This window comes from Panicum hallii, chromosome 7, assembly GCF_002211085.1.
Source record: "Panicum hallii strain FIL2 chromosome 7, PHallii_v3.1, whole genome shotgun sequence".
Taxonomy (NCBI): Eukaryota; Viridiplantae; Streptophyta; class Magnoliopsida; order Poales; family Poaceae; genus Panicum; species Panicum hallii.
Genome location: NC_038048.1, coordinates 2,205,953 through 2,227,478, shown reverse-complemented (window position 1 = coordinate 2,227,478; position 21,526 = coordinate 2,205,953). Strand labels below are relative to the sequence as shown.

Genomic DNA, 21,526 nt, shown 5'->3' with positions numbered 1-21,526 from the left:
GTACCCATCTCAAACGGGTAGGGGATGGATATACCATCTGTCAAGAGGGTATGGATAGGTATTACTGTAGTTATCTGTTCCTCCCCGTGGCCAAACTCCAGGCTGCGAATAATCCACTATCTGGCCGTCACCATTGTCGCCGCCGCCGTGGGCGACCTCGCGAGTCGCGAGGCTTCTCCTGCCTCTGCCGAGGGTGAAGCCGTGAGGCCACTTCTTAGGAGACCTGTGAAGCTGAAGCTGGCGCCCGATCCCCAATTGCCGCCGGTACAGAACGACTCATCTTCTTTCCCTTGATTTGTTTGCTTCCACTTCCTTTCCCCAACGAATCCTGGTTCCATTCTTTGTAACACCCTAATTTTCAAATTAGCAATCTAAATAAATTTTGCTAGATTCTTCTCGGGATCCATAAAATTTTATTCAAATTATTTTAATTTTTAGAGCATTTACCGTGAATTAATAGTAATTTACTTAACCATAAAAAGAAATATAAGGAAATATAGGTCTTATGCATTTTATGTTGCATTACATTGTTTATTGCTTGTCTTCTATTTGTATTTAAATTTTAAATTTAAATTCAAATGCATTTGGATGCATTTCCTTCACTCTTTTTCTCTTTTGGCCTGGCCCACGTTCTCTTTCTTCTTCCTCTCTCTTCTTTTCTTCCCGCATGACCCAGCCAGCAGCCTTTCTTTTTTTTCTCCACCGCGCGGCCCAGCCGGCCCAGCCTGCTTCACCTCCTCCCCCGGCCCAGCCAGCCCAGCCCGACGCCCCCTCTCTCCTCCCCTTCTTCTCTCTCGCTGCCAGGTGGGACCCACCTATCGGGTCCGTCCTCAAGCTCGAGCCAAGCTCGGACTCGCGCCTGAGTCCGGCCGTGGCACGTCCTCCGCTCGCGCGACGCCCTAGGCCTGCACATCGAGGCCCTTCGGCCGCCCTATAAAGCCACCGCCCCGCGCCCTCGGTCCCGCAAAACCCGCAACCGCCGCCTAACCTCGCAAACCCTAGCCGCCCTCGGCCGCCTGACGTGCAGCCGCTCCGCGCTTTCCGCCGTCGTGCACGTGCCCCAGGAGCTCCGCGTTGCCGTAACGAGCATCGCCAGCCCCTTTTCCCCCTTTTCCCCGCTTTCCCGCACGTGCGATTGCTCACCGTCGTCACCGTGCCTCTACGTTGCCGTAAGGAGCATCGCCGGCCCCTTTTGCCCATTTCCCCGCTTTCCTGCACATGCGATTGCTCGCCATCGCCACCGTGCCGCGCCTCCCCGCTGTCCGCCTTCCCCGGCCCCGGCGTCTCGTTCCAAGCCTCTAGACGCGATCCCCGTAGCGCCCGCGTCCTTCCCGTGCAGCCCGCGATCGAAACCGAGCCCAGACGGCCGTTTACAGCCAAGTCCGGCGGGTCCGCCACCGCCAGCCGCCGGCACTAGCGCCCCCAGCCCCGCGCACCCATCAGATCCAGATCCGACGGTCTAGATTAGATCTAGACCGGGGTCAAATAACTCGATACTGATCAACCCTAGGATCTTTTGCACTTTATCCCCTGAGTTCTATCAAAATCAACCCGCAGTCCACGGCAGTTCAAAAGTTTTCACGAGTAGATCATTTTTCTTCTGTTTAAGCCCTTATCTTTTTCTAAAATAGAACCCGTCGTCCCTAGCCCCTTTATTTTTCAATCTAAACCCTAGATTTAAGGTTTAATTATATTTTAGCCCTCGGTTTTCTTTGCCCAGAGCCCTTGTAGTTTCAAATCTTCTACAAATAAGCCCGTAGAATCATGTTTTAGCCATAACTTCTCCGTTTTAACTCCGTTTTCATCGATTCTCGCGCTTACGTGACCCTTGTGACGTATACAGTAGTTTTATAATGTTATTTTTCTCTATTTATATTGTTTGATCTTATTTATTATACTTATTTATTTGTATATAATTGTGTGTTGTGATAGATGGTGCGCAGTTCAAGGGTCCGCAAGCGCAAGGCTTTGAAGATGTCCCTGAGCAGCAGCAGTACTTTGATGAAGGCAAGTGGTTCTTGATCATATTCCGGTCCTAATAACTTTTTAAATACACAGATTTACTTTATATACATGCATGTGTCTATAATATGATGGATCCCAAACTAAGGATGTGCCGAGTTTCTTTTGAACTTCATTGATTAAACCTGGATTGTTATATTTATATTGTAGCTACGCTAGTTGTTTTTATTTAAAATTGAGTTGGATAACTTGAGAACTATGCTACACTTGTTTTACTTCATGTTCTGGAATACTTTATTGGTAATAACTTCAAGATCATTGCGGTAATTGGAACATGGATAACCACCCAGAAAAATAGTGCAACCACAGTACTACATGGCTCTGGTCTTGACTAATTAATTAGAAACTTTAGCTTATAATAATCTTACCAAAAGGGCAAGAGGGGTTGCATTGTCGGGGTATAGCTCGGTCCTCTTGAGGCTTTTTGAGGCTTTATGATATGTGGTACTTGGCTAAGGCACTTCCTCATTAGGGAGGATTATGACCGCTTTGACTTCAAACCTTAATGGATTGTCATAAGTTAGGAAATCTTTATAAAGGCCTCGTAGTGAATCCCTGCCACTCACCTCGAAAGTGTTTAAGGGCTTTGCAAACCCGGATATTAAGGGAAACACGAGTTGTGGATAAAGTGTACAATCTCTGCAGAGTGAAAACTGATATATTAGCCGTGCTCACGGTTAAGAGCGGCTTGGACCCCATATGATAATTGAACTTAAAGACGATCTGAATTGATGTTCTTTATTCATGATGTTGTTACTTATCTCTTTTATTTATTTAAGGGTTAGTATATATTTATATTTAGTTAATGCTTGCTAAGTAAAACTTGGTCAACTAAAAATGCTTATTGCAATCAAACCATGTCAGCTTTTCCTTAATTTTAGCCTTGCATGTCATATAATTTACTCCACTTGCTGAGTACCAATCATAAACGTACTCGCGCTTGCTTTATTAAAACCAATACTGCTCAGAACAAGATAATTATCCGGAATTTCTCTGAAGATCTTAAGGAGTTCTAGGCGTATGTCTCCTAGTAAGAGATATGCAACATGCAAGCCAATGTAAGAAAGATTATGTAGCTGGTAATAGGGCTGGAACAAGCCACTTGAAGTATCACATTGGGGTCTGTCCTGATATTCAGTCATCAAGGAGAAGAAAGTTTGGTAGTCCAAAGTTGGATATTCCTATCTTTGATCAACAATGCAGCCACGAAGATTTTTCCAGAATGGTTCTTGCTCATGGTTACTCTTTTAATATGGCTGAGCACTACTATACCAGAATATTCCTATATAATCTTCAACCTTCATTCAAACTAGTGCATAGAACTACTCTGAAGGATGACTGCATGAAGATTTATGAGGAAGACGAGTTGAAAGTATATCAAGTGTTTGAGAAACAACCAGGTCGGTTCAGTTTAACATCTGAAATGTGGACTCATACTGAAATTAGTGGTTATATGAGTATCACAACACACTACATTGATGATGAGTGGAATTTGCATAAGAGGCTCATAGGATTTGCACACGTAGAGGTACCCCACACTGGTGAGCATATTGCGAAAGAAGTCATCAGTAGGCTATATCCTTGGAATTTAGATAGAAAAATATTTTCTTTTACACTAGACAACTGTACTGTGAACAAAGTTGTGGTCCGAGACTTGAAGAAATTTCTCTTGTCAAAGAAAGCCTTGCACTTGGATCGAAATCACTTTCATGTTCGGTGTAGCTCATGTGCTGAATTTAATTGTCCAAGATGGTTTAAGTGTCATTTCTTCAGCTATAGGGAATATCCGAGAAACTATCAAGTATGTGAATGGATCCACATCGAGAAAGGAAAAATCCAAGCTACTTGCACAACAAGTTAATGCTCCTAATTTATCTCTCAAAGCTGATGTCCCAACTAGATGGAATTCTACTTTTCTTATGCTCGAAAGAGCTATGAAATTCCGTGAAGCTTTTGCTAGATTGCATGAATGCGATAGTTCATACAAGTTCTTACCTTCCAAGGAGGATTGGCAGCATATTCATTGTGTAGCAGATTGCCTCAAGGTCTTTTATGAGGTTAAAAAAATAGTTTCAGGTACAAAATATCCCACTTTAAGTCTGTACTTCAATGATTTCTGTGGAATTTATCTTCTTCTCCGTGAGTGGCAGTTCGGTGTTAATGCATTTGTTGCATCAATGGTTTTACCGATGGTTGATAAGTTTGAGAAATATTGGGACATTGCAAATAAATTATTAGAGATTGCGACAATTCTTGACCCCCGCTACAAAATGAAATCCATCAAGTACTACTATAGATTGATTTATGATCCATTTGTGGCTGAACTAAGAATTGAATCAGCAAGAAAATCATTTCTTGAGTTGTTTAGTTAATATGCAAGTCAACCCTCCCAAACATCATCAGATGCTAACTCATCAAGGAATTTTGAGGCAGCAGTACCTAGTTCAGCACAATCATCATCTAGTCTGTTTGCAACTAGATTGGGACTAGAGAAGTTTATATATGAGAGCAATTCAAGTCGTCATAGTAAATCAGAGTTGGAGACCTATCTTGAAGACCCATCTTCTCCTGGAATTGGCAATAGTTCTTTTGATATTCTGGCTTGGTGGAGGGTTAATGGCCCAAAATATCCGATCATTTCACGGATGGCTCGTGATATACTGAGTGTTCCACTTTCAACAGTGGCCTCTGAGTCTACTTTCAGTTCTGCTAAGAGGATACTTGATGATTATCGATGTAACCTACTCCCAGAAACAATTGAGGCTATAATGTGTTCACATGATTGGCTGAAGGGTGCATATTTCTACTAAAAACTATTCTTGGTACTTATATATAGGCTTCCTAACATTTTTCTATTTGAAACAGCTGAGCCTAAGGGTGTTCAAGGTGACATACTGTCAGCGCCATGGGACGTAGGCCCCCCCATCCCTGGACAAATCAAGGGTAAATGGGCTAAGAAGTCCTTCTGACCCATTAGCAGTGATGAGCCAAACTGAGGCGCCTCCTAGAGGACCCGAGACCGTGGGAGGCTAAGCGCCTCCCCGAGATGCGGCAGTTCCTTCGTGGAGAAGGGATCACCTGAAGGCGCATTTAATGCGCCTGCCCTGCTACAATCGGGCAAGACCGGTGGGCAGCGCGCCTTCCCTGTAAAACAATATGATTATGGGGAAGCATGCTCTCAGATGGCACGGCGACTGGGATAGAGGGAGCCTCCCCTCTCGGGTCACGTCGTGTCATCAGGCGATGGGGTGCCCCCCGCCACTCACACCTCCCGTCACATTGGATAGATATGGAGAGGAGCGCCAGCGACCCCGGGCGATGCACAGAGCTCGTGAGAGGCCTCGGAGCATCCCGGGGTCCCTAGAGGAGGACCCTAGGTGACGATAGTCCTGACCCATGGTGCCGGACCCTGTCTAGCGGGCAAGCGCCACTTGCAGGCTGGCGCCCCTTATCAGGCGCCGCATTCACACTTAAGGCGGTAAGCCCTTTCCCGAGACCCACGGGGAAGGCTATAAATAGAATAGACGGGCAATGTGTAAAGGAATCGAATCCAATCGACCCGAACTCAGATTCAGCTGAATACCGTAGGGTCTTACGCTCACGGCGGTCCGAACCTATCTAAATCATCTTGTCTCTTGATAGTCACACGGTTGGAATCCTAATGCGTGTTACACCCCTGGCTGAATCTCAAAATGGGGTTCCCATGAATCTCTGCTTGCGGTACTCACCCACCGTTAGCTGGCGCGCTAGGTAGGGGGTGTTGGCGCATAGGATCTCTATCCCCGACGAAGAATCTTTAAGAGAAACCATGGCGAACCGCTCTGACTGTTCCGACGGTGAGAGCAATGGTGATCATGCTTCCCGAAGGGGGCCATCCAATGCGCCGCCTAGCGTGCGGGCGGTGGAACCACATCCCCTCGCACCAGGCGGATGCTGGCCTGCGTCAATCATCACGGCGCCGCCCCGACTTGACACTCCCAAGTCCGCCTCCGCCAATGTCAGGTTCGCCTAGTTCCGGGTTGAGGCCCGGAAGCGGGCGGCCCTGCAGGCGTCTCGGGCACGAAGGCGCCTCGACCTTAGGGGCGTTCCCCCTGGGGAAGCACTGGTGGCAGCCCGTGCGCTCCTGTGCCACCCCCCCGGTGGGAGCAGAGCTCGGAACACCTGAGGGGAAGTGGCTCGATGAGCTAGCTAGTCTCATCGGGAAGGCGTGCCCGAGGCTGGGGGCTCAGGGCTCCCTCACGGTCACCAGAGGTCCCTCCCGTGGGGATTCCCGGCCGCTGTCGTAGTAGCCCACTCCAGGCCGATTGCACACTGGCGGGTCGCGCGACTTGCGCACCCGCCTCGACGAGAAGAGAGCCGGCGAAGACGTCCGGACTACCCTCGAGTGTACACCGCAAGCTGGAATGAAGCCTTGGTTGACCTACTTCACGCAGTGCACAGAGGCACCACGCCAACGCAGGTGTACTCGATTCATGAAGCCTTCCCATGAATGTTTGTTTAAATGTCCATTTGGAATACCAGCTAAATGCCATCCTTGAGCGTGGCAGCTAGTGTGAGCGGCTAGTTCATATTGGCTGCTGCCACCTGCTGGTGATACTAATTTCCATGTGCTTTGCATACCCATAGGACAAGAGCTTGTAGGGCCCGCTGCACGTGTGCGGCCTTTTTTCCTTCGTTATTGTATTTTGCAGGAAGTGGGAGCTATACGTATCCTCCATGCCGCCGACCGCTCAAGCAGCTCCACGTCTGTCGCGGCATGTGCTGTGCGCTTAGCGCGCTGTCCTGCACATCCGCACGGGCCTGGCCAATGCCCAGCATGGCCCAGACGTCCAGCCATGCGCACGGATAGGACCGCTACGAGCTGCCCTCGGGATGCCCGGTCTCTCCTGGAATGTCCAGCTGCGAGAACAGCTAGCGCTCCCGGGATGCGCACCACCGATGCTCCCGGGCCCTCGGGGCATGTGCTGTATGCGGCTCGTGCTTCCGGGATGCCGGCGACCGCACTCGACCTCATGCAACGACGGCACAGACGGTAAGCAACGACATCGGGACCGCGACCGTGACGGGAAGCAGTACGGGACGGCGTGCGATGGTACCGAGCGCTGGGCGACAACAACGGCTCCCTCAACCCACGCGAGGCTTCTCAAACAACTGGGCTGATGCGACCCCGTGTCGCAGGACCCGAGCTAACGGCCCCAGGTTGCAGCAACTACGCAAGCTGCTTGCGCTGCCGACTCAAAACCTCAAAAAAGGTAACTGCGCGTCTGCGCCCAATGTCCCAGGCCACTACATGGCGGGGTGAGCACTGAGGCGTGGCAACACCGCCGTGCTCAGCAACCTGCATACATACCTGTGTGCCGTTGGGGAGTCGAGGAAGCCTTGGTCCCCGCGTCATTCCCTCGAAGAGTTTAGCTGTTGAACTGCTTACCACTCCCAGGACATTGGCAGCCTGCGACAGCCGACACGGAGCTCCTATCCCCCCAAGGGCCTAAGGTAGCTTGCCCCAATGTGGGGCCCGAAGGCTATCCCGGGATCTCTGTCCGCCAACACCGGCATCGATGAAGGCAGCAGCTCGCGCTAGCGCGATAACAACCACAGTGGCGTCCGACCATCAGTGACAAGAAGGATGAAAGACTATAAGATGATACCTGGGGCTTCGCCGAACTACAGTGACGGCGGCGTCGGGCTACACCGGTGGCTCGACAACATTAACACCACTCGGATCCCGCTCCGGTCGCACCAAAACCCGCTCCGGCGGCAAAGCCGACTCTGGTCGCACCAAAGCCGACTCCGGTCACACCAAAGCCCGCTCTGGCGGAAAAGCCGACTTCAGTCACACCAAAGCCCGCTCTGGCGGCAAAGCCGACTCCTATCGCACCAAAGCTTGCTCCAGCGGAAAAACCAATTCTGATCGCACCAAAGCCCACTTCGGCGGCAAAGCCGACTCTAGGCGCACCACAGCTTGCTCTTGTGGTAAAGCCGACTCCGGACGCACCAAATCCCGTTCCGGCGGCAAAGCCGGCTCCAATCACACCAAAGCCCGCTCTGGCGGCAAAGCCAACTCTGGTTGCACCAAAGCCAACTCCTGTCGCACCAAAGCTCACTCCAGCGGCAAAGCCGACTTCGGTCGCTCCAAAGCCCGCTCCGGCGGCAAAGCTGACTCCGGTAGCACAAAAGCCAACTCCGATCGCACCAAAGCCCGCTCCAACGGTAAAGCCGACTCCGGTTGCACTAAAGCTGACTCCGGTCGCACCAAAGCCGCTCCGGCGGCAAAGCCGACTCCTGTCGCACCAAATCCCACTCTGGCGGCAATGCTGACTCCGGTCGCACCAAAGCCCGCTCTGGTCGCACAAAACCGACTCCGGTCGCACCAAAGCCGACGCCGGTCGCACAAAACCGACCCCGTGTCATGGCGGAAGCTCGGGTGGCGGCGGCGAGAGGGAAACGCAAGGAGTTGTTGGCGAGAAGACAAGTGGACGAGGTGGCCAATGATGCCCTCCCCTTCAACAATATATACCTAATGGAAGGGGAGGGGACGGGCACTCCAACTCTGCGAGAATCCCGCGGACCCCAAGCGCCGGCCCCCTCGGAAAGGCCGGCACGATCCCTAAAGTGGAGGGAACGGCCGTAGCTGCCGTGCAAAACGTGTGGAGCAGAGAGTAACTCTTTGCCCCACGCCTGACTTATCGTTTCATATTCGAGCGTGGGCCTGAAGGCTGTTGTTAGTGCCATGGGAACGGGGCCCCCCAGCTCTGGACAAATCAAGGATAAATGGGCTAAAAGATTCTCCTGGCGCATTAACAGTAATGGGCCAAACTGAGGCGCCTCCTAAAGGACCCAAGACTGTGGAAGGCCAAGCGCCTCCGCGGGATGGGGTGGTTCCTTCATGGAGAAGGGATCGCTTGAAGGCACATTTAATGCGCCGCCCTGCTACAACCAGGCGAGGGCCCGTGGGCGGCGTGCCTTCCCCGTGAAACAACATGATTATGGGGGAAGTGTGCTCTCAGATGGCGCGGCAATCAGAGCAGAGGGAGCCTCCCCTCCCAGGTCATGTCGCGTCATCTAGCGATGGGCGGTGGGGTGGCCCCCACCACTTACACCTCCCGTCACATCAGATAGACATGGAGAGGAGCACCTGCGACCTCGGGCAATGCACAGAGTCCGGGAGAGACCTCGGAGCATCCTGGAATCCCTCGAGGAGGACCCTAGGTGACGACAGTCCTGGTCTACGGCGTGGGACCTTATCTGGCGGGCGGGCGCCACTTGCAGGCCAGCGTCCCTCATCAGGCGCCGCATTCACACTTAAGGTGGTAAGCCTTTTCCCGAGGCTCATGGGGAAGGCTATAAATAGAATAGACGGGCAATGTGTAAAGAGATCGAATCCAATTAATCCAAACTCAGATTTAGCTGAATACCACCACCAGCTCCACACAGGATGTAAGGTGTTAGGCTCACGACAGCCTGAACTTATCTAAACCTCCTTGTCTTCCGATTGTCACACAGTCGGAATCCTACTGCGTGTTACACCCGTGGCCGAACCGTGGCCGAATCTCTAGATGGGGGTTCCCACGAATTCCTGCTTGCGGTACTACCTACTTCTGAATCATCTCTACCAACTAGAAGTCAAGAAGATCAAACTGATGATGATTAAGGTAGGCTTTCATGTGTCACCCTACTCTGTAGTTGGAAAACAGGGCAGCTAAACAAATGGATGGTAATACACTGAGCTGTTGATATTTATACTCTTTTAAAACAAAACAGGGCTGCCAGCCTTGTTTGACACGTGCCTTACCCTTATCTAAGCTGACAATATTTTAACTTTTCAGCAATAAAGGAAGAAGGATCTGATACGATGTTTGTGGATATTACAAGTGACATGCTCTATGTCAAGTGCCTCATACACGAATCTTGCTAGGAGTTAGTTTCTGTATGGAGAGAAGAAAATCTTTTTGCAAGTTTCTGATCAGGAGTAGTAAAGAATGTACAACCTATATATATAGACATAGAGATGATGGGTGATGTAAAGGCCTTCTGTTTTGCACTTCTATAATATTCTCATTGTAGAGATACAGTTCGAGTCTATTCTTATTTATAGTGTGGCTGCATTGACCAAGTTCACTGTTGTACGTGGCCGCATTGACCTTCTGTTTATCTATATCCTGTATATTTATATACCCTTGCCCATATCCATCATATATTCCCTGTTACCCAATGGGTATGGGCAAAATTAAAGCGGATAGGTTATGGGGAGGATAATAATTGGATAATTAACTTATGGGTAGAGGTAGGGAACAATGCGGGTATCCCCAAAGCTTGGTCACCGGCAACGTGATCCGTGAGTCCTGACTGAAAAATTATTGTCACGTTTTCAGAACATCCTTGAACAGTTGAGCTTGGTTTGAGAAATTGCTGTTATATATGTTTCTAAAATGTAGAAGGGATTCTTACTAAATGGCTATCTAAGATAGAATAGGCAGCTTTGTACTGCAGGTTTAGCCGGATGCTCACTTTGGTCCTTACAGTATCAAATCGAAATCGAATGGTACGCAGAAATCTTTGATGTTTCTTCTTTGCATCAAATAGGACCCTGAATCTACATGGACGTCTTCCGCACACTTTCACGGGGAAGCAGAATTACACACACTTTCAATTCCGTGAAGGGTGAAGGCACCTGATACTGAAAAATCCATCAGAAAAAGTAAAACGAGCTTTTGGCGAAGCAGCATTTGGGACAAGTACGCTTACGACCATTCTCATCTGCCTAATCACAGGTGAGAAGTACTCCACTACTAGCTTCTTGACTCTGACCAAAGTATCTGCCGATGCTGACATTTCTCTCCTCGTGCGCAGCAAATTCGGTACGCCTTGACTTTGTCAACGTCTCATGGAGTGGAGGACGCGAGGAACCGCAGCTATAAAATAATCCAACCACGTTCTCTGATTCAGTCATCCATGGCAACGTCCACGATGGCGCGCTCTGACCGTACCACCACCACTGAAATGCGCTGGCTCGCCGTCTTGGTGCTCTATGCGGCAGCCATCTCCGGCGCCGCGGCGGCGGCGCGCGCGGACACCTTCAGCTACCCGGCCTTCGACGGCACCACGACGCGGGACCTCGTGGCGGCCACCAACACGTCCGTCCTCCTGCCGGCCGCCCTCCTCTTCGACCACGACGGCGCCTTCGCCGAGTTCAACCGCACCGAGGGCTTCCTGCTGCTCTCCGGGACCGTCGACGTCTGGCGCCCCGGCCCCGGCGGGGTCCCGGCCCTCGAGGCGTCGTTCAACACCAGCTTCACGCTGGCCGGCGCCGCGCCAGTCGCGTTCGTCGTCCTCAACAACAGGTTCCCGCTGTACGGCTGGGGCGGCCTCCGCGGCTTCGCCAACTACACCTCGCCTGACGATGGAGCCAGCAGCGCCGGAGGCAGCCTCGCGTCCGTCGTGGCCGGGCCGGTGAGGTCGTACGGCCCTGACGAGCCGGCCGTCGGCCTCAACGTCACCGTCACGCCCAACGGCACGGCTCCGGGCAGGACTGTGTGGGTCGAGTACGACGCCGCCGCACACCGCCTGTCCGTGCGCGTCGCCGGGGTGGGCGAACCAAGGCCGACCAAGGCCCTCCTCGACGCGCCGCTCGGCCTCGCCGGCCGCACCACCACCGAGAACGCCTTCGTCGGCTTCTTTGCCGCCGGGATCCAGGACATCATCGTCGGTGTCCGGGACTGGGACCTGACGGTGGATAGGTTCCCAGGTGAGGGCGACGGGAAGAAGGGCACGTCGTGGTGGGTGATACTGCTCGCGGTGCTCGGGTCTGTGGCAGCCACGGCCGCCATCGTCGCCGCGGCTGTGTGCTATTTCCAGTCCAGGCGGCGTCGGCAGCTCAACAACATGCAGCCACCCAAGATGTAGCTTGTCATTTATTGCCACGTACAGGCCCGCGTAGGTGTCAACAAGGATTGCTTATTTGGAATTACATATTCCTTGACCACAGTTTAATTAGATTTAATTAACAAAAAAATGTTTTATGTGTGATATCATGCTTATTAGTAGGTGTTTTGGTTTGCTATAAGAGTAAGGTTATGGTTCCTTCTATTATGTATGGTGTGCTTGGGACGTAAAATATAGGAGTTGCTAAAATTTAGTAGATTGAGCAATCAGTTTGTTACACACTGTTCTTTCTTTACCTCCTCCCGTCACCTCTTTGGCAACTTCATTATTTTGGACGTCAGTTCGGAGAGACACCATTGACCATTGTAATTGTCAGTTCAAGTCAGCTTGGTTTGTTTCCACCTTCAAACTTACATTCCCAGGTTTGTAAAATCAAATAAGTTAATAGTGATAATGAATACAAGTCGCAACACTGAAATCAACTTGTCAAAGAATATATACAAACTGCATGTATCGAGAGAAGGGAGAATATGGCATATATGCAACAAAGATTTCTTTGAGTGGATTACTGAAGCATTCATTCAAGAACTAGTTTCAGATATTTATCGCTAAGCGTGGAAAATCTTCTCTGTTAAACTCTGCTGTTATGCAGATTTGCTGAGGGACACCAAATTGTGTCCAGTTAGAATCTGAATATGGATGCAAGCTGAGCTTTCTGACCATGAAGATAAAGCAACATGAGTTGCTTGAATCAGTATGGCTCAGCCTCCTCTCGGTCCTCGCCTTCATGCGTTCGTTGGTGCTAATAGAAGTATCCGAAGTTCTAACCTTGGATACAAAACAGCAAGAAGCAATTAATTTCCTTAAGTTTGAATCTACCATGATGAACAGCATGCCATTCTATTTCAAAAATAATCCCTGTTTTGCGTCGAAAAGAAGAATCCTTCTTTCTTCCACCTCTACTCGTTGCAAAATCTTTCACTAGTCCAATCAATTATATCTCGTGAATTGAATACATGGTTGCTTGTGCTCGTCAACCTCCTCCTGTCTGTCAGTTATATAATCTGTTTATTGCTACTAGGAAATCAATCTGTTTGTGGAAGCGTGGACACATTTGAATGGCCAGGAGGAGATCAGGTCGCCATCGATCTCCTCCTGACCACGCTGCTTTGACCAAACTTGTTATAAGCATTTGAAATGTATAAATACACACATCCTGATGGTAACAGTAGACCATAAGGAAGCACGAGATGCTGACCAGTACTGCAAGTACAGCAGTTATGCAGAGGCTTGTCCTGCTGGTGGTGGGCGCGGCAGCAGGCCCGAGCCTGCGGGCGTGCGAGCTGGAATTTTTTTAAAAAAGGGTTAAAAAGAAATTAAAATTTGAAAAAGGGGTGCCGGTTTGGAATATTTTGAAAAATGGGGGCCTCCCGCCCAATGAAAGGGCGGGATGAGAGTTACCGCCCACCCAACGGGCGGGGGGGGGGGGGGGGGGGCGGCGGGGGGAGGAAAACCTCTTCGCAGGGGCCTCTTCGCGAAAATAGCCAACATCCCGCCGTTCCAACGGGCGGGGGGTCTTCCGAGGGACGTCCCGCCCGCCCAACGGGCGGGACGTTCTGGGCCTCCAGCCGTTGCAACGGGCGGGAGGTCCCCCGAGGGACATCCCGCCCGCCCAGCGGGCGGGACGTTCTGGCGAGGGGCATCCCGCCCCCCCAATGGGCGGGAGGTCGTCGGGAGGGGCAACCCGCCATTCCAACGGGCGGGGTGTCTCCCCACCACCTATTTAAGCCCCCCCTAATTCTCATAAAATTCATCAAAAATCAACAAAAAAGAAAAGGAGGAGAGGAGAGGAGAGGAGGAGAGGAGAGGAAGCGGCGAAGCCCTGTCCACACGTCGGTTTGGAGGTATTATAATCGTATAATTATTAATTATTTTTTACGAATATTTGTTAGAGTAGTTATACGTAGAATTCAGTATTTTTAATAGCTTTTAGAAATATTTCTTAGGGTAGTTCTGTTATAAATAGTTTTTAGTATTTTCAATTATTTTTAGATATATTTCTTAGGGTAGTTATATTTTGAATAGTTTTTATAATTGTAGTAGTTTTTAGATATATTTCTTAGGGTAGTTATATTTTGAATAGTTTTTATAATTGCAGTAGTTTTTAGATATATTTCTTAGGGTAGTTATATTTTGAATAGTTTTTATAATTGCAGTAGTTTTTAGATATATTTCTTAGGGTAGTTATATTTTGAATAGTTTTTATAATTGCAGTAATTTTTAGATATATTTCTTAGGGTAGTTATATTTTGAATAGTTTTTATAATTGCAGTAGTTTTTAGATATATTTCTTAGGGTAGTTATATTTCGAATAGGTTTCAGTATTTTGAATAGTTTTTAGAAATATTTCGTAGGGTAGTTCTGTTATAAATAGTTTTTAGTATCTTCAATTGGTTTTAGATATATTTCTTAGGGTAGTTATATTTTGAATAGTTTTTATAATTGCAGTAGTTTTTAGATATATTTTTTAGGGTAGTTATATTTCGAATAGGTTTCAGTATTTTGAATAGCTTTTACAAAAATTTGTTAGGTTAGTTCTATTATAAATAGTTTTTAGTATTTTCAATTGTTTGTAGGAATATGTCTTACGGTACTTATATTTTTAATGTAGATATGGTGTAGACACCAGAGCTCCTTGATGCGCACATCGACGAACGGCACAGGTTGTACCTGGCTGCGGTGGAGGGGCAGGAGCTTCACGAGTTGCGCCCTCGTGTAGCAAAGGAGTTGTTGCACCTGGACGACCGCTGGCTTGACAGGTGATACTTTATATTTTTTTACGAAACTAATGTATAGCGTGTAAGATAATTGTAACCACAATGCAAAATATACAGGTTACGTGAGGCTGGTTTGCTGCCACTCGCATGTATGCTTCAGGCCGGCGACGGCCAAGACGGTGGCGCGAAGAAGCGGATGCAGCTGGACCGCTCTCTACTTGCAGCATTGGCGGACAGGTGGCGTCCGGAGACGCACACGTTCCACTTGCCGTGCGGGGAGATGGCCCCCACGTTGCAGAACGTGTCGTACCTGCTCGGGCTTCCCATTGCGGGTGAAGCTGTTGGCCCGGTTGCCGTGCCACCTTTCTGGAGGGCGGAGCTGCAGGAGCGGTTTGGTCCAGCGAACCCGCCACTTGTTGTGAATGTACCTGATTTGCCCGGCCCCGCCAAGAGTTGGGTAATACAATTTAGGGTACGTCCAGTTATTTTTTATTTAATTTAATTGAATCATATGTGAGTACCTCTAAGTTTTGAACAAATATATTACAGGCTCAGGATCTGCACCCTCTGGCTGGGCAGTACGAGGTGTCACGATACCTGGAGGCGTATCTGTTATGGTTGTTCGGCTGGACTCTTTTCTGCAACTCTACTGGCAATTACGTGGACAAGGTGCTAATGCAATACGCGCGCGCGATTGCGGATGCGGAGCCGGGCCAGGTACCTGGGTGGAGCTGGGGATCGGCAGTGCTTGCTGCGACGTACCGAGGTCTTTGCCAGGCCTGTTTGAAGACGGAGAGGACTGCCGTCATCACAGGCTGCCCACTTCTGCTGCAGCTATGGTCGTACGAGCGATTCGCCATAGCACGTCCCCTAATCAGCGAGGAGCCTTATCCACCCGAGATGTACGGGATGTGGGACGAGGATAGCCCCACGATGGGTTCGCTTTGGACCGATCGACGGGTAAGTTCTTTTAAGCTCTTTAATTTACTGTTGTACGTTTCTGTATACGAGGAGTACCGATGCAGTTGTGTAATTTTTTCAGATGAGCTGGGCACATCGGCAGGTCCGAAAAGCATACCCTTAGGTCGTGTCCGAATTTGATCGGATGCGGCCACAGGATGTCATCTGGACACCGTACACCGCTGCGGCTATCCAGACACGTGCGCCGCATGGGTTATCTTCCCTCTGCACGCGTGACGAGGAGTACTGGCTGACAAAGGCGAACCTAGTGTTCGATATTCTCGTCGAGCCGTACTGCGTCGAGCATGTGATGAGGCAGTTCGGGCGACGACAGCAGTTTCCTCTCGTACCTCGAGCGTTCCAGGCCGTGCCGCGCAACGTACACGAGTAAGTTTGTGATAACTCGTTTTGTATTACTTATATATTCGTTATCATAAAGCAATGTTGAATTTCAAATGTTCGCAACAGATATTCGCGCAGGGGATATCATGCCAACGAGGTGAACTGGGTCGTCAAGATGCAGGAGTACGTGCAAGGGTGACTTCACGCACGTGACGATGTGTGGGACGAGTGGCACCCACACACGGACGCGTCATACGGCGCATACCTCCGCTGGTACCTCCTTCGCACGCGTCCGTACGTCACTGTTTCACGTATTCATGACGCGGAGGATCAGCACCAGCCGATCATTTTGGACACGTATCCCTCGTACCGTGATCAGGACCAGCGTGGCGCGGTACGTGTTTCGCAACTTGAATTATTAAATCTTTTTTCTAAAAGATCGATACCAATAGTAATCTGCATCCCATTACGTATGCAGATCGATCTGATCAACTTCGCGGAGGTCGAAGCTACATCTCAGATCACGTTGATTGAACGTGGAGTGCGTGTACCGGAGGCACAGTACAAGGACAGCTTCCGTAAGATTCAAGACAGCTTGACGCGAGCGTTACGTGCACTGACGTGTCGCGGCAGAGACGACGTGGGGACCTCCAGTTCATCTCATGCGTCCGCCCACGTGTACACAGCTGGCCCGTCGACCTCTACAGCACCGCACGCAGCGTCCAGCGGTACTGCCGCTAGTTCAAGCTGTAAGTCCTTCATAATTGCCATTTCAATCACCTTTGATTTACACGACTAATTTCGTTTCTTTTTGTAGTCATGCACTCGACGGCAATGGGACCTCCTCCTGCAAGAATGGAGCCTCAGACGTTTGGCGCCTATGCTCCAGGAACGTCTCTCCCGTCAGGCTCGAGGCCAGCTGCACCGTACTCTCATGGCTATGCTCAGCATGCATGGTCGACGGGAGCTCCTGCATACGGTGGTCCATTCGGTGTGCCGGACTGGGACGACTGGGAGGGCGGCTCCGCCACTTGGTCGGAGCTGGTGGGCGGCGGCGCCGGCCCTGACATCATTGGTCCATCCCAGACGTATGACGCTCCAGGTGCACAGTCCCAGGATGACCCGTTCACGCCAGCACCTCCTCCGCCTCGTCCTCACCGTGCTCCAGATGCATTTACGTACTCGGAGGACCACATACGCCGACGGCCTAGGACTAGGGGCGGGAGGGCCAAGAGAGCGCGAGGTCCGGGACATGCGGAGTAGATACTCCTGATTTGGTGAACTTTTTATATTTGAACTGTTTTTGTATGATACTATTTTCTTTTTAATCGGTTGATCTATCGTACTGTCGTAATATTCGGATTCTACGTTGCAAAACGTTATCGTTTAACCATCTTCATACGAATTTTAGATAGAGCAATCTTCTTCGTAAAATTGAATTAAAATTTTATATGTATACAAAAGAGTATGGCGAATCAATATTGCATTTGAAAATAGTCTGAATTTCAAATAGATTGTAAATCATAAATTCTAAAGGAAAATAACAAAAAAAATGGCTCTCAACAACCCGCCCACTGACCGGGCGGGTTGCCTCCCGCCCTCTGGCCAGGCGGGATGTTGCCTCAGGGACCCCTTCGCGAATAAGAAACTTTCTTATTCGCGAAGGGGCCCTCGGGAGGGGCCTGCAAAAAGCTTTTGGAGCATCCCGCCCTCTGGTTGGGCGGGATGTCCCCGGCCCCATGCCTCCCGCCCGATGATCGGGCGGGAGGCACCCATTTTTCAAATTTTTCCCAACTGCCACCCCTTTTTCGAATTTTAATTTTTTAAACCCTTTTTTTTAAAAAATTCTGCGAGCTGTGCGCTAGTACAAGGCCTCCGATTTGGAGGGGCCTCAAAATTTATATATACTAGTTTAAACTGTGCATTAATATTTTTTTCTACCTTAAGAAAGGCCTCATTTTAGTGTTTTGTACGGGGCTACCAATTTTCCCGGCTCGGCCCTGCGCGGCAGCAACCTCCGCTGCCGGGCGACAGCGTGGACACCTACAGCTTCCCGGCCTTCCACGCCACCACGGAGGGCATCGTCACGGTCACCAACTCGTCCATCAGACCATCACCGGCCTCGGTCTCCTCTTCGGTTCCATCGCGTCATCAGATGAGCACTTCTCCCGCGTCAATAGCTCCGAGGGCTTCTGTCACGACCCAAACTTAAACCACTTGGTTAAAGAAAAATAACAACAGAATCATGGGCATCATCATAGCATAATCAAGCATCATGAGCATGTGATTGGACTAGTGAATTTAATTTTTCTTGCCTTATTTGAGTAGAGGTTGTGAAGCAAGCTTAAATTTTTCTATGTAGCTGCGCCCCCAAAGATTTTATTCAAATACTAGATTTCAAATGGTGATTTTTAGATATTTTTCCTCAATTTTTGGATACCTTTTCCGAGCCATAAAATTCTTCGAAATCTAGAAAACTGCAGTATTGGATGAATTATTGTGGGCAATATTTAATGGATTTTTGAGTGTTTATTATTGCATTATGTTATTGGTAGTGTGATCTTACTTCAGTAAAAATTTGGTGAATTTTCGAGCCTGGGAAGTACCATTTTTAGATTTTTGAAGTTGGGCCTTTCACTTTTGGGTATTTCCTTTCCTCCCGGCCCCACCCGTCAGCCTCTCCTCTCTCTCCCCGCGCGCCTGGGCCTGCGCGTCAGCCCCTCCCCCCGTCTTCCCCGCGCCTCCGCACCCGCCCGTTGGCCGGCCGCGCGGCGGGCGCTGCTTCGGTGCCCGCCGGTTGGCCAGCGTGGCCCCGGGCGGGATTTACCCCACGCGCCCGCCTGCTCGCGTTCCCCTCCCCGTTCAAACGCCGCCGTTGCCTTCTCCCAAACCCTAGCACGCCTCTTCTTCTTCCTCCCGCCGCCGCTTCCCCTTCCGCTCGCCCACTGTCCGCCACATTCCGTCGCCGTAGGTGAGCCCCCATCCAATCCCTCGCGCCCACACCACCTCCTCCCCCTCCTCGTTCGACTCCGGCCGCTCGCTGCCTTCCCCTCCGCCCGCAGCTCCTCCCCGACGCGCTCCTCCGTCCGCCGCCGTCGCTCACCACCTCGCCCCGCTCGCCCGTGCTGCGGGCGAGCACCGCCGTTGCGTCGTGCTGCACGTGCGCGCGCCGCCCCCGCCTATTCGCGCCCCCTGCCGCCTTTCCGCCTGCTGGCCGCCGCGGCGTCGCGCCACGCGCGTGCGCGTCCGCGCGCGGGCCGCACCGCCGGCGTGCGCTGGCCGCGCCCGTGGCGAGTCAAGGCCACGGCTGGCCTTGATTTCGCCTGGGCCGCGCGCTGGCCGCCTGGGCCCGCCTGTCGGCGCCCAAGGGCGCTAGATCCGGGTGGATCTAGCGCTTGCCGCCTCTTTTTTCTTTTTGTTATTTCATGCTGATTCTTGTAAAATTCATAGAAATTTTTGTAGATCTCCAAAAATTGTGAAACTAGATTTGTTTGACTCCTCTATGATAGATCTACTTAGAGAAATTAAGTTTGGACATGTTAAAGCTCTGTACACTTAGTTATAATTTATTCTTTCTAAACCTAGTTAAATGCTTAACTTATTTTGTGATGATCCAAAAATGCTAAACCAAGCTTTGTTAGGATCCTTGTTGAAAGTACTAGATGATGATACAGTTGGTGCAAGTGTTTTCATGCTGTTTGCTAGAGGTTTAATGTGTTTACTTAAATCCTGCCTGCAAAATTGTTTATTGTGTAACTTTTGATTGAAAATTGATAAAATAAAACCACTTCTGTTACTTTTATTATCATGTCCTCTACCTCCAGTAATTCTTTAAGAATTTATAAAGATGCTTTGGGTACCTTTTAAGATTTAACTTGAGTCTAGCAGCTGAAATTTATAAATAGCATAAGTAATTCCACAAAGATGTTTTTGATGCAAATTCAACTCTCAAGATTTTATTTTGAGATCCCCTGTGTGCCCAATTTAAATCATGATTGATGCTTGTTAGATGCCTTGTTAAGCAAATTTCTCCTCGGTCCTAGAATTAAAATTAGTAATCGAGCTTGTTGTGCCATGGTCGTATTGCCTTCGCTTTGGAGTGATATTTTTCTTCTATTGCCATGTCATCGCATGTCATCTCATTTTCATATCATTGGCATCATCCTAATGCATACATCTCATTCATGCATTATAGTGACCGAGACGCCGGAGGGCGCACCCGTTGAGCCCACCGAGATCGTTGAGACCGAGCCGGGAGCCGAGTGTGTGGTGGAACAAGAAGAGAACCAAGGCAAGCAGCTAAGCATGATCCCTTGACCCTTTTTAACATGATTAGACTTAGTTATCTCAATGGGTATATATGTATATTCTATATGTTTAATTATTGCATCGTCGATCCTATTTACTTGTCATGACCTTCCTTGTTTTCGCTCTCATGTCCTTGTCATGTGTAGTAGCAACTAAATGATCTAACAAAGGCTTAGTCATGTTTAGAGTTGGCTTTTAAACTTGCAAGATACATTGGTATAGGGTTACCTTGTTCACTACACTACTCCTAGTATATTCATGCTTATTCGTTGATTGTCGGAGGTTTGGGAAAAAGGGGGTTAGTGAGATGGTTATGTCATGATTTGAGCGGAAGGTAGGGCCTAGGGAAAGGAGTCACGGAGGCATAGTCCGCTCAAATTGGTTAAGGACCGTCCGTGGATGTCCTTGGAAATTGAGCACTTACCGTACTACCACATATCCATTCATGGGGTGGATAAACCGATTACCCTCTAGTTCTAATCGTTGATGCACGGTCCTAGATGCGTGGCCATAGGGCTTTGTAGAGAGGCTTAGGGGTGTCCCCGGTGGACCTAGGTAACTCTCCACGCAAGTTAGGCGTGATGTTCAACGGTTATAACTTATCGGGAAAGGTTGATGCGAGTACCCTCTTGCCCAACGTGATCGGTTGGGTGAGTCGCATGATCCTTGTGTCGTGTGGGTAAAGATGTATACCCTTGCAAGGTTATTGAATCAATTTGAATTGCCGCGCTCTCGGTTATGAGCAAGCTCTTTATCCTACGAATTCTTCGTAGAAGTTTTGGTCATGTGGTTGGTTACTTGTTACCTCTTGTTGATGCAGTGATTGATTAATTTAATTAACTAAAACTTGAGGTGGGTTGGGCAAGTTAATTAAAATGCTAGGAAGCTAGGTGTGGAGTTAGGGAGCTCATGCTTAACTAATATTACTTAACCCTAAAGCCTCTTTGTGAGCCTTCATATGCATACTCCTTGATTATTATTTATTCGCGTAAGTCTTGCGAGTACCTTTGTACTTGCATTAATATTTATTTCTTGTAAAATTTGAACTTAAGGATTGATTGCTAACTTGCTCCCATTGTCTTAGAGCTATTATTCTCTCTAATGCTTCACCCGTTAATTAAATATGCTTAATCTCTCATGTCTTATTGGATAGATGGCCACGTTGATCATGGCGACTCGCGCTCCGGAGACGATTGGGTTCCCGGCGATCCTCAATGAGATGTTGAGGAGGTCGC

At 49.5% G+C, this 21,526-nt stretch overlaps 2 protein-coding genes across 3 annotated transcripts; both read left to right on the top strand.

The window, feature by feature from the left end:
* The first annotated feature begins 17 nt into the window (after nucleotides 1-17).
* On the top strand, nucleotides 18-10,045 carry LOC112900350. 2 transcript variants are annotated; one of them, XM_025969176.1, is made up of 3 exons: nucleotides 18-264; nucleotides 1,933-2,007; nucleotides 9,849-10,045. In XM_025969176.1, the coding sequence occupies exons 1-3, from the start codon at nucleotides 25-27 to the stop codon at nucleotides 9,852-9,854; spliced, it is 321 nt and encodes a 106-aa protein (XP_025824961.1). In that variant the 5' UTR covers nucleotides 18-24; the 3' UTR covers nucleotides 9,855-10,045. The 2 variants fall into 2 exon arrangements, with proteins under 2 accessions (XP_025824961.1, XP_025824960.1); XM_025969175.1 differs by lacking the exon at nucleotides 9,849-10,045 and having other exon boundaries at nucleotides 1,933-2,418.
* Nucleotides 10,046-10,981: 936 nt separating this feature from the next.
* Nucleotides 10,982-12,160, top strand: LOC112901357. Its single transcript, XM_025970253.1, has one exon. It carries the CDS (start codon nucleotides 10,990-10,992, stop codon nucleotides 11,923-11,925), a length of 936 nt encoding a protein of 311 aa, XP_025826038.1. The 5' UTR covers nucleotides 10,982-10,989; the 3' UTR covers nucleotides 11,926-12,160.
* Nucleotides 12,161-21,526: the final 9,366 nt, after the last annotated feature.

Bases quoted from the DNA above. Each gene is read 5' to 3' on its own strand.
- LOC112901357 (XM_025970253.1), top strand. From the start codon at position 10,990: ATGGCGCGCTCTGACCGTACCACCACCACTGAAATGCGCTGGCTCGCC.
- LOC112900350 (XM_025969175.1), top strand. From the start codon at position 25: ATGGATATACCATCTGTCAAGAGGGTATGGATAGGTATTACTGTAGTT. The intron at 265-1,932 runs GTACAGAACGAC...GTGTTGTGATAG, and splicing joins CCGATCCCCAATTGCCGCCG to ATGGTGCGCAGTTCAAGGGT.